Raw genomic sequence first — 13,869 nt, 5'->3', positions numbered from 1 at the left:
CCCGCCCACACTGCATATCTCGCGAAATCTCGCCACACTGCAACGGGAGCCCCCGGCTCCTTGTCGCTTCGCACCGCCCGCCATGGCGGCGGCGGCGGCCGCCCCGCGCTGGGTGCCGACCCACGTCCAGGTGACGGTGCTTCAGGCGCGGGGGCTGCGCTCCAAAGCGGCCGACGGGCAAGGCGGCAGCGATGCTTACGCCGTGATGGCGTTGGGCCGCGACAAGTTCTCCACGTCGGTGGCGGAGCGATGCCAGGGGCAGCCGTTGTGGAGGGAGGAAGCGACGTTCGAACTGCCGCCGCCGCCTCGACCCGCAGCGCTGCGCCTCACCGTGCTGCACCGAGCGCTCGTCGGCCTCGATAAGTTCCTGGGCCGCGCCGAAGTCGATCTGGCGGCGCTGAGGGAGGACGGAGGGCGGCGGCATTGCAGGTGAAGGGACGGAGAGACCGGCGGTGGCACTGCGGGCTGCGGGGGGGGGGGGGTCATTGGGAGGAACCTCAGCAGGTTTGCTGGTGACACCGAGCTGAGTGGTGGGGTTGACGCGATGGGATGTCGTTCAGAGGGACCTCAGTAGGCTTGGAAGGTGGTTTTGGATGAACCTAATGAGGTCCAGCACGGCAGAGTGCAAGATTTGGCAATTGGGCTGGAGGACTGCCAGGTATCTACACGGACTGGAAGGAGCAGCCCTGCAGAGAAGGACCTGGGGGTCCCGATGGGTGAAAAGCTGAACGTGAGCCAGCAGTGTGTGATTACAGCTCAGAAAGCAAATGGGATCCTGGGCTCCATCAGCAGAGGGGTGGCAGCAGGGACAGGGAGGTGATCGTCCCCCTCTGCTCTGCTTTGTGAGGCCCCATCTGCAGCACTGCGTCCAGGGCTGGAGCCCCCAGCACAAGAAAGACAGGGAGCTGTTGGAGAGGGTCCAGAGGAGCCACAGAGATGAGGAGGAGTGCAGCACCTCCACTACAAAGACAGGCTGAGGGAGCTGGGCTTGTTCAGCCTGGAGAAAAGAAGGCTGGGGGTGACCTCAGTGCAGCCTTCAGTACCTAAAGGGAGCCTACAGACAGGAGGGGAATCAACTCTTGGAAAGGGGAGATAACAGCAGGACAAGGGGAAATGGTTTTTAGTTGAGGGAGGGCAGATTGAGGTTGGATGTCAGGGGGAAGTTGTTTGCTGTGAGAGCGGTGAGGTGCTGGAACAGCTGCCCAGAGAGGCTGTGGATCCCCGTCCATCCCTGGAGGTGTTCAAGGCCAGGTTGGATGGGGCCCTGGGCAGCCTGGGCTGCTGTGAGATGTGGAGGTTGGTGGCCCTGCGTGTGGCAGGGGGTTGGAGCTTCGTGATCCTTGAGGTCCCTTCCAACCCTGGCCGTTCTGTGATTCTGTGAAGGCTCCCAAGGGGCTCTTGAAGGGATTTGAGTGATTCTGGGGGTCCATTGGGGGGAGCTGAGGGTGCTGCGGGGCTGCTGGGAATGCCTGAGGGAATGCTGGCATCCATCCCATAGGGCTGCAGTGGGACCTGATGATATGGAGGGCAATGGGGCTCTGAGCCCCACTGCTGGTGGCACTGCTGGTGAAAGCTGGGGCCTCGGTGCTCAGCTTTCCTCTTTAAATATTTACGTGTGAAAGCCAGCAGGTCACGCTGAGAGCGGTGAAGTTATCTGGAGAAGCTCTGTGTGTTGGCAGCACGTTGTTCATAGGCTTGCATCAGGAACGGTGTTGCCAGCAGGAACAGGGAAGTGATCGTCCCCCTGTACTCAGCTCTGGTGGGGCTGCACCTTGAGTACTGTGTCCAGTTTTGGGTCCCTCACTGCAAGAAAGACGTGGAGGCCCTGGAGCGGGTTCAAGGAAGGGCAACAAAACTGGTGAGGGGTCTGGAGCACAGGGCTGATGAGGAACTGCTGAAGGAGCTGGGGTTGTTCAGTCTGGAGAAGAGGAGGCTCAGGGGAGGCCATATTGCTCTCTATAGCTACGTGAAGGGAGGCTGTAGCGAGCTGGGGGTCGGCCTCTTCTCTCGTGTAACTGGTGATAGAACTAGAGGGAATGGCTTCAAACTGCACCAGGGGAGATTTAGGCTGGACGTCAGGAACTCTACTTCTCTGAAAGAGTGGTCAGGCACTGCAATGGGCTGCACAGGGAGGTGGTGGAGTCACCGAGCCTGGAGGTGTTGAAGGAACGTTTGGATTTTGTGTTGAGGGACGTGGTTTAGTGATTACTATCGGTGACAGGTGGATGGTGGGACTGGATGATCTCGGAGATCTTTTCCAACCTTGGTGATTCTGTGATAGAATCATAGGGTTAAAAAGGCCCACAGTGCTCATCCAGTTCCAACCCCCTGCTGTGTGCAGGTCGCCAACCAGCAGCCCAGGCTGCCCAGAGCCACATCCAGCCTGGCCTTGAATGCCTCCAGGGATGGGGCATCCACAGCCTCCTTGGGCAACCTGCTGCAGTGCATCACCACCCTCTGAGTGAAAAAATTCCTCCTAATATCCAACCCAAACCTCCCCTGTCTCATTTGAAACTTAGTTCAGGCAGGGAATGAAGGCACAGTGCTGCCAGCGCTCATGGATTTGTCTTAATGAATGCTTAGCAGAGCTTAATCGCATGTAAGAGCAGATAATTCGGCGTTCTATGGGCTCATGTCACTGCTGGCTGTTAGGCTCTGAGCAGGAAGGTGTCTCCTTTAATAGGCTGTGCAGCTCTGTGTCATGCTTGTACCTTTGGACGTACGCAGCTGTGCGGTGCCCTGAAAGCCCTGGGGTGGTTCCTGGAGCTTGGGGCAGCACCAGCACTTTGTGATGTGGTTTGAGACAGCACTGAGTCACCTTCTTCCTGTGCTGTTCACACCGGTTTGGTCAGCGCCAGGTCTGGGTCGTGTTTGTTAACAAAGCTTGTGAAGTCCTAATTAGCACGTAGCTGTCATTAGGGCCTGTGTCAGGTTGTAATGTGTTTACATGCAGAGCCTCGTGCTTACAGGCAGCGAGTTGGCATGGGTTCCTTTCTTTGTGTTGGGACCAAGGGAGAATCATGGAAAAATACTACTTTGGTGCTCCTGGGAAAACTGATGGTGTTCCCCATCGTTAGCATTGGTTTGCTCTTGCTTTCGTGTTTGGATCCCATTCCTTCCATCGTCACGTAGCTGCTGTGATGGCACAGAGCATCAGGGGCTGCTGCTGAGCCCTGTGCTGTGACCTGGGTGCTGGCCAGAGCCACTGCTTGCGTTTCAGAGTGGCTGACAGTGCTGGTTGTTTGCAGCTAAAATTTGCCTATGCAATACAGGTAGCTCCTAGAAATTACACGATGCAGAACAAAGTCTGCCCTGTACTTTGCTGGGATCAAGCATGGGCACAGAGGGGTGTCCAGGGAGGTGCCAGCTTCCCACAGCCTTTGCTCATTCTCTTCTGCTTTGTTTTGTTTATCAAAGCAAATTGCTTTTTTTTTATTCTCCTCCATTGCTTCCACGAAGTACTGAAGTGTGAACTCGATGGAGTTCTGCCCACTGGAGGCAATGTCACTGTTCTCCAGGCGTCCTTTCTATCAGCTCAGTGGAGGGAGGACGTCTGCAGCTCTCTCAGTAGACACAAAATAAACAAATACATTGGCATGCAGAATTGATAACCTCCCTTCTCGGGCAGTACTGTGCTTTGAATGTCATTGAGGGGGACGTATGGAGCAGGTATTGAGCAAGTGCAGTGCAGGCAGGTGCTGGGTTTGCAGCTTGGTTCCCATTTTATGCTGTGTTTCAGAAGGGAATAAGGCTCTGCCTGTAGCAAACCTCATGGTTTGACCCTGTTGCTCTCTCACGGAGCTGAGTGGAAGTCCCAGACGTTCTGTAACACTTGTTTTGAATCTTGCTGTGTTGATTAGGGGTTCTTTAGCTTAAGAAGCATTACGATAGCTGCTGAAAAGGAGCTGGAATGAATGGTATGAGGGTGTGGGAGGCATGTGTAACCTTTCTGGTACAGTGTCAGCAGCTCCCTTTGCACCCACTTCAAAGCCTTAATCTGTGAATTTCAGAAAGCCTGAAGAAAATAGAGGAAAAAAGTGGCAGAGCTGACCCACATGAATTCCATGTGTTGTTTGTAAACCCGAAACAAAAAGACAAATTTCACTAACAACTTTCTCTTCATAATAAGAAGCGTTTTCCTTTGGTTTCTGGGATCGTATGATAATGACGTCGTTGTGAGATTAAAGGTTTTGCTTTTTTTCTGCACTGTAGGCTTTTTGCATTCTTATAACATCAGCAACCCGTGTTAAGTTATTGGTCTGTCTGGGGGGCTTGTTTAGGATAGAAATCTCGTTGTTTTTGCAGGTGGTACAAGCTGCGCTCCAAACCAGGGAAAAAGGAAAAGGAGAGAGGAGAGATCGAAGTGGACATCCAGTTCATGAGGAGCAACTTGACTGCCAGCATGTTTGATTTGTCCGTGAAGGACAAAACCCGCTCCCCATTTGGCAAACTCAAGGACAAGCTGAAGGGGAAGCGGAGCAGTGGGCTCTCTGACACAGCCTCAGCCATCGTGCCCAACACAACACACTCCCCTGCTGATAGTGAAGACGAGGCATCCGAGAAGGAGAAGAAAAAATCCAAGTTCAAAACGCTGTTTTCCAAACCTGGCCTGCAGAAGACTTCCCTCTCTCAATCCATGTCGGTGCTGCCCACACCTCAGCCTGTGGCTGCCAGGGTCAGGCTCAGGCCCACGGATTTCCAGCCACAGTGGGATGATGAGGACTCGGAGACCTCTCCAAGCTCAGAACGTGAGTTTGCAAGTTTGCACCCTGCATGCATGGGGCTGTGCTCAGAGCTGTGGAATCATAGAGGCGTTTGAGTTGGAAGGGACCTTTAAAGGCCATCTGGTCCAACTACCCTGCAATGAACAGGGGCACCACGGTTCCATCTGGGTGCTCAGAGCCACATCCAGCCTGACCTGGAACTTCTGCAGGTACAGACATTCACAGCTAAGCTTATCTTAGGCTGGCTTAGCAGCCGTCAGCCTAACCTGCAGTGGTGTGGTTCCATAGTGGATATCTGGTGGTTGTAGGTGCTGAAAAGCTGTGTGCAGAGGGCTGACAGCAATAAGGGACCCAGAGGGTGTGGACGTGGCCAGTCTAGTCACACTCACGTTGTTGCTGTGATCAGTTAACGAGTTGTTAATAGCAAGCATCAGAGAAATCTTGAATTTCTCCCCATTTATTTTTTTTCCAGGAACCTTTGAAATTCCTCTAGATGAGAAGTCCTCGCCTTCTGTATTTAAACATCGTAAAGCAGCAACTTTGGACAACAGGCAGCTAAACCAACCAGCTGCTGGCAACACCAAGAAAGAAGGGCTCTCTTTATTTAGTGGCCTTAAATCTAAAAACGATCCGGTTTCCAAGTCCAGTTTGTGTATCAATGGCTGTCACGTTTATATGGAAGAGAGCACCCTGAAGGACAGCACTCCAGCTTCTTCTCCCTCTCCTCGCAACTTCAGGAAGAAGCAGGTCTCTACTTCAGAAGAGAACCTCTCTTTCAGGTCTCCTAAAGGACCTGAGGAGACGGAAAGAACATCTCCCAGCAATGCTTTGTCTGGGTCTGCATCCTTGGAGACCTTTAAAGCTATGTCTTTGCCGTCATACAAATTGCTGAGCAGTGAGGAATATGTGGAAACCAGCATTCCTGTGAGTGTTGAGGTTACCAAAGAGACCAAAAAAACGGACCAGAAAAAGTCTGCCTTGCTTTCCCTGGTCACGGGGAAGAAGGAAGCAGCGAAAACCAGTGATGCTGAAAGTAATCCGGACAGAACTCAGAAGGAAGAGGAAAACAAAGCTACAGAAGAGAAGAGTGAACAGGAGGCCAAGTGCCTTGAACCTCCAACAGATTTAAGCAGGGGAAATCCTTCAGAAGACAGTCAGTCAGAAGTCTTCACAAGTAAGCAACCGCTCAACCCTTTTGATGAAGAATGGAAACCTGAAAAAGCAGCTGCACCAGCAAAGACCAAAGCTGTCAAACCCAGGTGAGTGTCTTTTGGTTCACATGCTGACATAAATAGTGACACGCAGTGGGTGTAGAGTGAGTTAGGGTGCTTCCAACCACAGAGCAGCACTTCTGAGCTTGATGTGCTGCACGCAGCAGCACCGTGCTACTCAGGGGAAGGGGGGGGGGTTCCTGAGGGCTTGGAGCTAGGCATTGGTCACAATTTTTTTTTTTTTTAATTTTTCAATATGAATAATAGATTGATATAGGGATATTACCTGTAAGTGATGCCAAAATAGCAGTTCTCTGAGCGCAAGCATCTTTTCAGATTCTGGGGTCAGTTTCTTGCTGGCTCTTTTTGCAGAAACTAACATTCTTCTGTCAGAGCTGCGTGGCTTGGAACATATCCAAGGGCTGAAATATCAATTCTAACATCTCTGCTTCTCCCTTCTGTTATTTGCTGTGGTCTTCAAAAGAGTTAACCCTTGGAGCCCTTCTGCTTTTGACATTGTTCACAGCAACAGCAAGTACATCTGTGGCATTTGTACTCAAGGCTTTTTCGGAAATTCTGCTCCTTCATGTGTCTGGTTGTATGTGGTTTCATATATATATGTGTATCTGTCTATATATATGTGTGTAAATACATTTGTCTTACTAATAAGGCTATGTTTTGCCTGCCTCTAACTCTCTGTTTTCAGTGCTTCTTCCTTGTTTAAACACCTTGCACATGAAGTGTCTTACTAATGAAAATGCTTGGGATGCAGAAGTTGAGGTAAAGCAGGTGTGGCAGTAATCTGAGTGTGCAGATGGCAGCAGAGGCATTTTGACATCAATCAGGTGTTTGTGAGGAGCATTTAAGCGTATTTACTGGAGTCTGTTAGATAGGCTGGTGGCTCTCTTGCTTTGTAATTTATCTCCATTGTCAGGCAGTGGTGCAGTCTGGTGCTGAAGCTTGTCTGTTGCTGCCTCGTGTTGCATCCACAGGTGACATGCAAGTTTTTTGTCCCTTTTGCAGACTGGGCGAGTCTTCAGAGGAAGAAACCAAAGCCACTCTTCCTATTCTTGCACCTGATTCCCTTCCTGCTTACCTGTCTGTGCACCACATCAGTAGTGACAACAATCCTTTTGTTTCTAAAATAGGACAGAAAGTAGCAGACTCTGAGGACATTACTCCTGCATCTCTTCCTTCTCCTTTCACTGCAGAGCTTTTAAGTGGCAAGAACCCCTTTAATCCCAGCTGGGGCAGGGAGACCCCAGCCCCTGGTTCTGACCACGTTGCCATCCCTTCATCCCATCACCTTGCAGCCCCTGCTCCCAAAGGACAGGTCTCTCATAGTGGCAATAATCCTTTTGCTTCTGAATGGGGCCAGGGTCCTGAAGGCTCTGATGCATTTGCTTCCATGTCTCCTCTCCCTGCACCTTCTCTCCGCTCTGGTGGTTGCTTTAATGGCAATAACCCTTTTCTATCCAAGACTGGATGGGGGGTGGATGCGCCAGGTCTCACAGCTGTCACTGCTTCTTCCCCTGTTGGCCTTCCTGGTGATGGAGACAATTCCTCAGCAGGACTTTCTGCTGATCTGAACGACTCTGCTGTCACTGCTTCAGGGAGCTCTTTGAATGTGGCTTCAACTCGTAATGTAAATGCTGTAGCAAACCCTGCTGCCGCTCTTTCTGTCAACCCTGGTGTGGCTCCAAAGAATCAGTGTGATTCCGTACGGGTGCAGGTGGGCCCTTCTTTAAATACAAGCAAGTTAGTGCTCTTCACAGAGAACAGTGCTGAACAGTCACCGTTCTCCAAGAGTGAGCTCAAAGAGAAGCAGGAGATGTGGAGTGAAAAGAGGAGGGAGGAGCATTCACCCACATCAGAGCCTCAGGAACCTCCTCCATCTCCAGTGCAATCTGTGAACCCAGCCCACACACAGCCTCCTCAGGAAGCTGCTGCAGGGAGAGCTGGCAGGGAGGAGGCTGTCACACCACAGCCTGCACCACGGCTGTCTTTAATGCAGAAATGCCCCCCCGTTTCTCAGGCTGACGACTTAAGTGTTGGGCGTTCAGGGGAGGGTGAGGGCTCTGCATGTGGCCTTGCTTTACAGAATGAGAAAGCCCCCTGTGCTCATGGGTGCCTCCCCCAGAATGGCTCAGTGACAGCCCTCGTCCCACCAGGAAAGCTCAGAGCTGACAGCTTTAGCAGACGTGTGAAAAGGGAAGGGGACGAGGATTTGTTTGATTCTCTTACAAATCTGAAGTCTGCCCTTTCAGTTACCGGAGATCACGGCGTGAGGCTGGCTGCCCTTCCTGCTATTCCCGAGGCAGGCTCTGATGATGAGCTGCAGGGCGACTGTCAGGAAAACCACGGCGTTGCTGCAGGTGATCAGAACGTTTCAGAGCCTGTAGATAGAATGCCTTTGCATGAGAACCAGAAGGAGAGCTCTGATAGCTCTGCTGCAGGCGGAGTAACTCTGTCTGCAGGAGGAGGAAGTGCTGTGCCTGTGCTGCCTGCAGGAGGGCATGGCTGTGGAGTCAGTAAGCAGACACCTGACTCAGGTATGACGTCTCATTCCAGTGAGCACAGTCATTCTGAGAAACAAGGAATAAGTGGTGGTGTTGGGGAGCGTGCAGAGAGTGACTTCTTTGAGCCTTCTGTTTCCTCTTCTTCCCTGTCGTGTTCTTCCCAGCCTTGCTCCTCCTCTCGCTCCCTCTCCTCTGACACCCCAAGTCAGAGGGCAGAGTCTCCGAAAAAGCCAACAGCAGAGGGCTTCGCAGATAAAGCAGGAAATTCTGGCAAGAAGAAGCTTCTTCAGGCATGGGTTTCACCCTCTGAAACGTACCCTAACCAAACTCAACAGAGTGGTGAAACCGTGTCTCCTAAGCACAGGTGAGAGAACATGGGGACTGCACTGAAGGTATCTCAGTGCTGAGAGCCTTGCCCTTGATGTGAGCATTGCCTTTGGTATGAGCTTTGCCTTTTCTTGCTCTGTTAGAGCCATCACCACGAATCCTGAGCAACAAAAGAAAACACCTTTTGACACTTTATGGCACAAAATCATATCAGATAAGTTGCACTACCTGTATGTCCCAGGATAGCAGAAGCATTTGGTATTTTGAAAGAACCACAAATAATGCTTTCATTAAGGACTCATATACTGGTGCCCAGAAGATGGGAATAACTGCTGGTATTACTGCCTTCTCCTGTGGGCTGACCTTGCTTTTCCTTTGTGACATTGTTTAGGATATATTTCCCTTGTTACTGCTTCTTTATCTCCAATGCCTTTAGTCAGTAAAGACAATAGAAAGAACTGGAGTGCACTTAGAGAAACCTGTAGCTGAGGCAGAGATGCCTTCTCTTCCCAAAGTAGAATCTTTAATCTCTGGAATGGGAGGGAGTGCAGAGTAAGGATTTCCCCCAATTTTTCACTGCTTTTGTTTTCACTCTGAAGATGTAATGCCAGTATCAGTTTACTGCTTGAATAACACGAGTCTTTTGTAATGTTACAGACTTCATCCTGTGAAGCCAATGAGTACCACAGCAAATAAGTCCCAAAACAAAGACCTGAATGTCATCAACTGTATGAGTGAGAAGCTGCTTGAGATGAACATAAAGGTAGGGTGGAGAGAAGCACATCAAACTCAACTCCCATACATTGCTTAGGATCACGTCTCCTGTCGTGTATCCCACGAGAACTGTGCTTGTGCTCAGACCATGGGGAATGTGCTATTTCTTTTTGCCCTTCCTCAGAGGTGGGGGCATTCTTTATTATTTTCTTGCAACTCATCAGTAATAGCATCAGAACCCCCCTGTGCAGGGGTTTCTGAGTGGAGGGGATGGAAGGCTGCTGCCTGTCTGCCCGGAGGTGAGCAGGACATTCAGAGCTGCAGCTCTGAGTGACACTGCTGTGCTGCCCTGGTGCCTGGTCCTGCTTGTGACGTGCAGGAGCTGCATAACTTGGATCAGCAGGAAAGACTGGACAAATTAGTCACTGTTGATGTGCAAACATGATTAGTCTGCAAAGCTTCTTTTTGCCCTGAAGTAAGTTTGTGGATCTTAAAGATGGGGAAAAGGTATCTTGGGGTGGCTGCTGCCTTGTAATGTGTTGTATTAATATCTTCTGCTTCCTAAAAGCGTCGCTGTGCAGCTTGTATAACCACTCAGATTTAATAAGTGGGTTATTCTTTTGATAATCTTGGTCTGAGGAGACCTCTAAAGCTAATCCTGCAGTGCCTCCTTCTGGGACAAGTGGAAAAGAAGAAAGTTTTTATTTAAACGGTATAAACTGTCATGTTGAAATATTTGTTGAGTTTAAGAGTTAAAGGCAGAGTTTTCCAAGCGTGTTGTGCTGTGTGTTTGTGGTGGTAATCTGAAGAAGAGTGAAATGCCTCAGGCCTATGGGAGGGTTTGTGCTGTTTAACCTGAATTTGACCTCCCAGCTCCTCAGCGTATTTCAGGTCAGTGCGGTCATAAAGTTTTAATGAGCAGCATTCCAAGATGCCATTTAGATTGGATGTACCTCTGCAAAGGTGGGAAGCACGTAATACTTCTGAGGAGCAGCTTTGTGTTGGCAGATGGACGTGCAAAGCAGTTCCTTGCTGCCTGAACTCCAAACCATCTCTCAGACAGCTTTCAGTTCTTGTCTGCAATGCCCTCGTGTGAGATGACCCTGCCTTTCTTTTACAGAAATACAACCCTTCGGATCCTGCCTATGCTTATGCCCAGCTCACACACGATGAGCTGATCCAGCTGGTCCTGAAACAGAGGGATACCATCACCAAGAAGGATCTCCAGGTGCGTGAGCTTGAAGACTACATCGATAACTTGCTTGTCAGAGTCATGGAAGAAACCCCAAACATTCTTCGTGTTTCAACTTCTGGAAACAGAAAAGCTGGAAAGATGTAGGAGCTCTCTGGATGTCAAACAAAGGGCTGAGTTCCTGCCAGAAGAGTTTGATTAATAAGGAGACAACATGAAATAGGTGGTACTGCCGTGCTGCCTGCAGACAATGAGCTCTTCTGTTTCTGGCTTGAGCAGCCATCAGTTGGAGTAGTGCTTACATCAGCTCTTGTACACGGAGTCCAGAAGTAGAGTCATTTACCATATTTATTTTTTGGTCTTTTTCCATTATTTGGGAAGATTTGTTCAGGCATTTAATCCAAAGTCTGATTGCAATAGGAAGGATGAAGGGTTTGTTGATGTTTTGTGTGTTTTCCTTGCCAGCAAAGCACTGCTGATCCTTTGATGAAGATTTTTTCATTGTTGTTTTTTAGCAGCTTTGATAGATCATCTGTCTGCACTGAAGTTGTAGTGCAATATAAAATCTCATACAGTAGAGCTTGAGGATTTGATTTTTACTTTTATCTTTTGACAACTACACTGGAGGAGTCCAAAGAATGAATGCTTCAGAACAGAGCTGTGTGGGCTGTATTTTAAAAGCAATTAATGCCCTGAAACGGAGTGCAAGTTAAACCTCAGATTGGAAAGCAAGAAGCAAAGCAAAATTAATGACACAATATAAGCAAAGCAATTCTCCAAGGGAAAAGCTTACAGGGTTTTAAATACGGATGTTGTGGGATATTTGTCTACCATGGGAATAAGGGGTAGCAATGAGTTTGGGCTGATGTTACGTTGTGTTGGAAGCTGTTCTCCTCTGGACTTTAATTCCTGATTCAAAGGTTGTTTGAACAGGAAGACAAAGGTACAGACAACCTGGATTCTGCTCAGTAGTCCTGGATTGGGGTGCATTTCTCTGTACACATGCATGGCCTGTGGCTCTTGTATGAAAGTTGTGTGACAGTTTTGGTGTCATAGCACTGCAGTTTTTTACACGTAAGTGCCTTGAATTTTGGAGCTTACCCTGGAGCAGCCTTCAAGGGTGATCAGGCTTAAAACTCATCTCTTTTTTTGAATTCAGTGTACAAAAGGAACCAAATTCCACTCTCCCCCTGGGATGGGAGCAGCCAGAATATCAGCACTCTGATCCTGTTGTGTTCTTTGTGACTTGAGCTCAGAAAGGAATGAAAATGTCATGCTGCTGGCTTTGCAAGACAATCAAATGTTCCTTAATTTGTGGCTTCTTTGCAGCTCAGTAAAGACAAATGCTTCTCACCATTGCCTCAGACAGAGAATAGCAGCACAGGGCTATGAAGCAGCCACTACAGCAGGCTTTCTCCACTGAAAGTTAAACATGCCTCTGTTTTTTGTGGTGATCTCTTGTCAAAGGTCAACAAACCAGATTTTTTTTTTGCAGCTCTTAAGTTTACCAGAGTTTGTGAATGCCTTGAAAGAAAGCTGAAATACCAAAAGGGTGTGTAGCAGAGGAACACAGTGAGTGCTCCTACCCTCTGTGGTTGAAGTAATCTATTAATTAGGTCACTTCTGATGTAGCCTGAAAGGAGTTTCTAACACAGTTTTCCTACAGCAAAGCACTTTATTGAGGGATTGATTACTAACCTCTTAGCAATAATCTTACTATTTTCATAAAACACTGAAAATTACTGGAGACTTCTCAATTAAATACTGTATTTTTGTAGCAAAAAGTAGCTAATATATTATCCTAGAGATGTACAGGTTGATTGAAAAACTCCAAGCATGCTGTTAATCACATTTTCTTACTGTAATTGGGCGGACTGCTAAAATCTGCCCTGGCAATCAAAGCTCTCCTGACAGCTCTCCTGCATCAGAAGCTCAAATCGAAGAAAACCTTTTGCTTTAAGTGTCTTTAAGAGTCTCTGAAGACTTCAGGTGGTACTTTTCTGTACTCTCTTCTGTGAAAGATGGCTCTGAGAAGTTCTGAGCAGTACCTTCAGCTCCAGCAGTGCTTTGGGTGGCACCGCTCGGCATTGCTGGGAATGGATGCTGCTCCTCGTGCCTTGAAATAGCAGCAGGATGGAGGAGTGCTTTGCTTCCTCCCCGTGGATCTCTGGAAAGAAATGGTTCCCAATACCTCATGGATAAACTCGTCTTCTAGCCTTTATTCCACAGCTTTCTGATTTTTTTTTTCTTCTGGTTTAGAGAGTCAGAAAAACCAGTAGTGCTTTCGAACAACGTAACAGTTCCAAATCACAGATGCTGCTGTTGGTAGCCATCACTGGACCCAGGCTGAGGAAGGCCTGATGTGTTTTTATGGTTCTCCCTTTAGCAGTGAGGGCACTGCTGTGTCTTTCCTGCTGCGCTTTGTGATGCTGTGCGCAGCGCTCTTGCAATCTGGATTTCATGAAGCTTTTACAGTGGGTTTTGTGCTTTCCTTTTGGCAAGAACGTGCATCTCGAGGTTCTGCACGCAAACAAAACACTAATGAGAGTCTCCTTAGAGACAAAGCCTTAAAATTCGTACTGTCCTTTGCCAGTTACCACTTTGCCCATTGAGGTGTATGGCTTTTGCGTTGTGGGTTATATGCTGTGGTGACAGGTGCTGCTGCAGGCAGCACTCCTGGATGAGCCACGCTTCCATTCCGCAGCTGTGGAAACGTGGCACAAACCTCATACCTCCATCTTTGGTCAGCAACACTATTTAAAGCCTTTCTTTGGTGTAAGGGGTGCTCACCTTGATTTTAAGGGACCTAAGAATCGAGTGTGTTTTCTTGTTTGATTACTAAAGGACCTATATGTATTTTTCCGTTTATGGGGTCTGCTTTTATTGCAGGTACTGCTTGTTTTTAAACCACCTTTGGTTTTGTGGAACACTACAATAAAATTACTTTAATTCCAATGTTCTCATCGCTGTGGTTTTTTTTTTTTCTCTGTCAGAGGGAGAGGCAACGGATGAGTGCAGCTCCGTGAGCCCTTCCTCAACCTGTTTGTGATGGCCAGAGTCACCTGATTTCTGGATAACATCTCCTAATTGAGGTGTGGGATGCTGGGTATGTTCTGTCTCTTTCCAGCCTGGCAGCTGTGGGGCAGAGGGGACTTTGAAGCACGCTGTGCCTATTGAGAACA

General features: G+C 48.8%; 1 protein-coding gene across 3 annotated transcripts; it reads left to right on the top strand.

Moving 5' to 3' along the window:
* On the top strand, positions 1-13,642 carry RAB11FIP1 (RAB11 family interacting protein 1). 3 transcript variants are annotated; one of them, XM_010723110.4, is made up of 6 exons: positions 1-429; positions 4,306-4,748; positions 5,197-5,983; positions 6,959-8,818; positions 9,439-9,544; positions 10,616-13,642. In XM_010723110.4, the coding sequence occupies exons 1-6, from the start codon at positions 83-85 to the stop codon at positions 10,832-10,834; spliced, it is 3,762 nt and encodes a 1,253-aa protein (XP_010721412.2). In that variant the 5' UTR covers positions 1-82; the 3' UTR covers positions 10,835-13,642. The 3 variants fall into 3 exon arrangements, with proteins under 3 accessions (XP_010721412.2, XP_010721413.2, XP_010721414.1); XM_010723111.4 differs by lacking the exons at positions 9,439-9,544; positions 10,616-13,642 and having other exon boundaries at positions 6,959-8,487; positions 8,619-8,652; XM_010723112.4 differs by lacking the exon at positions 6,959-8,818 and having other exon boundaries at positions 6-429.
* The last annotated feature ends 227 nt before the right edge of the window (positions 13,643-13,869 follow it).

This window comes from Meleagris gallopavo, chromosome 24 (assembly GCF_905368555.1).
Source record: "Meleagris gallopavo chromosome 24, MGAL_WU_HG_1.1, whole genome shotgun sequence".
Taxonomy (NCBI): domain Eukaryota; kingdom Metazoa; phylum Chordata; class Aves; order Galliformes; family Phasianidae; genus Meleagris; species Meleagris gallopavo.
The sequence above is the reverse complement of the archived record's forward strand: the minus strand, read 5'-3'. Positions and strand labels throughout refer to the sequence as shown.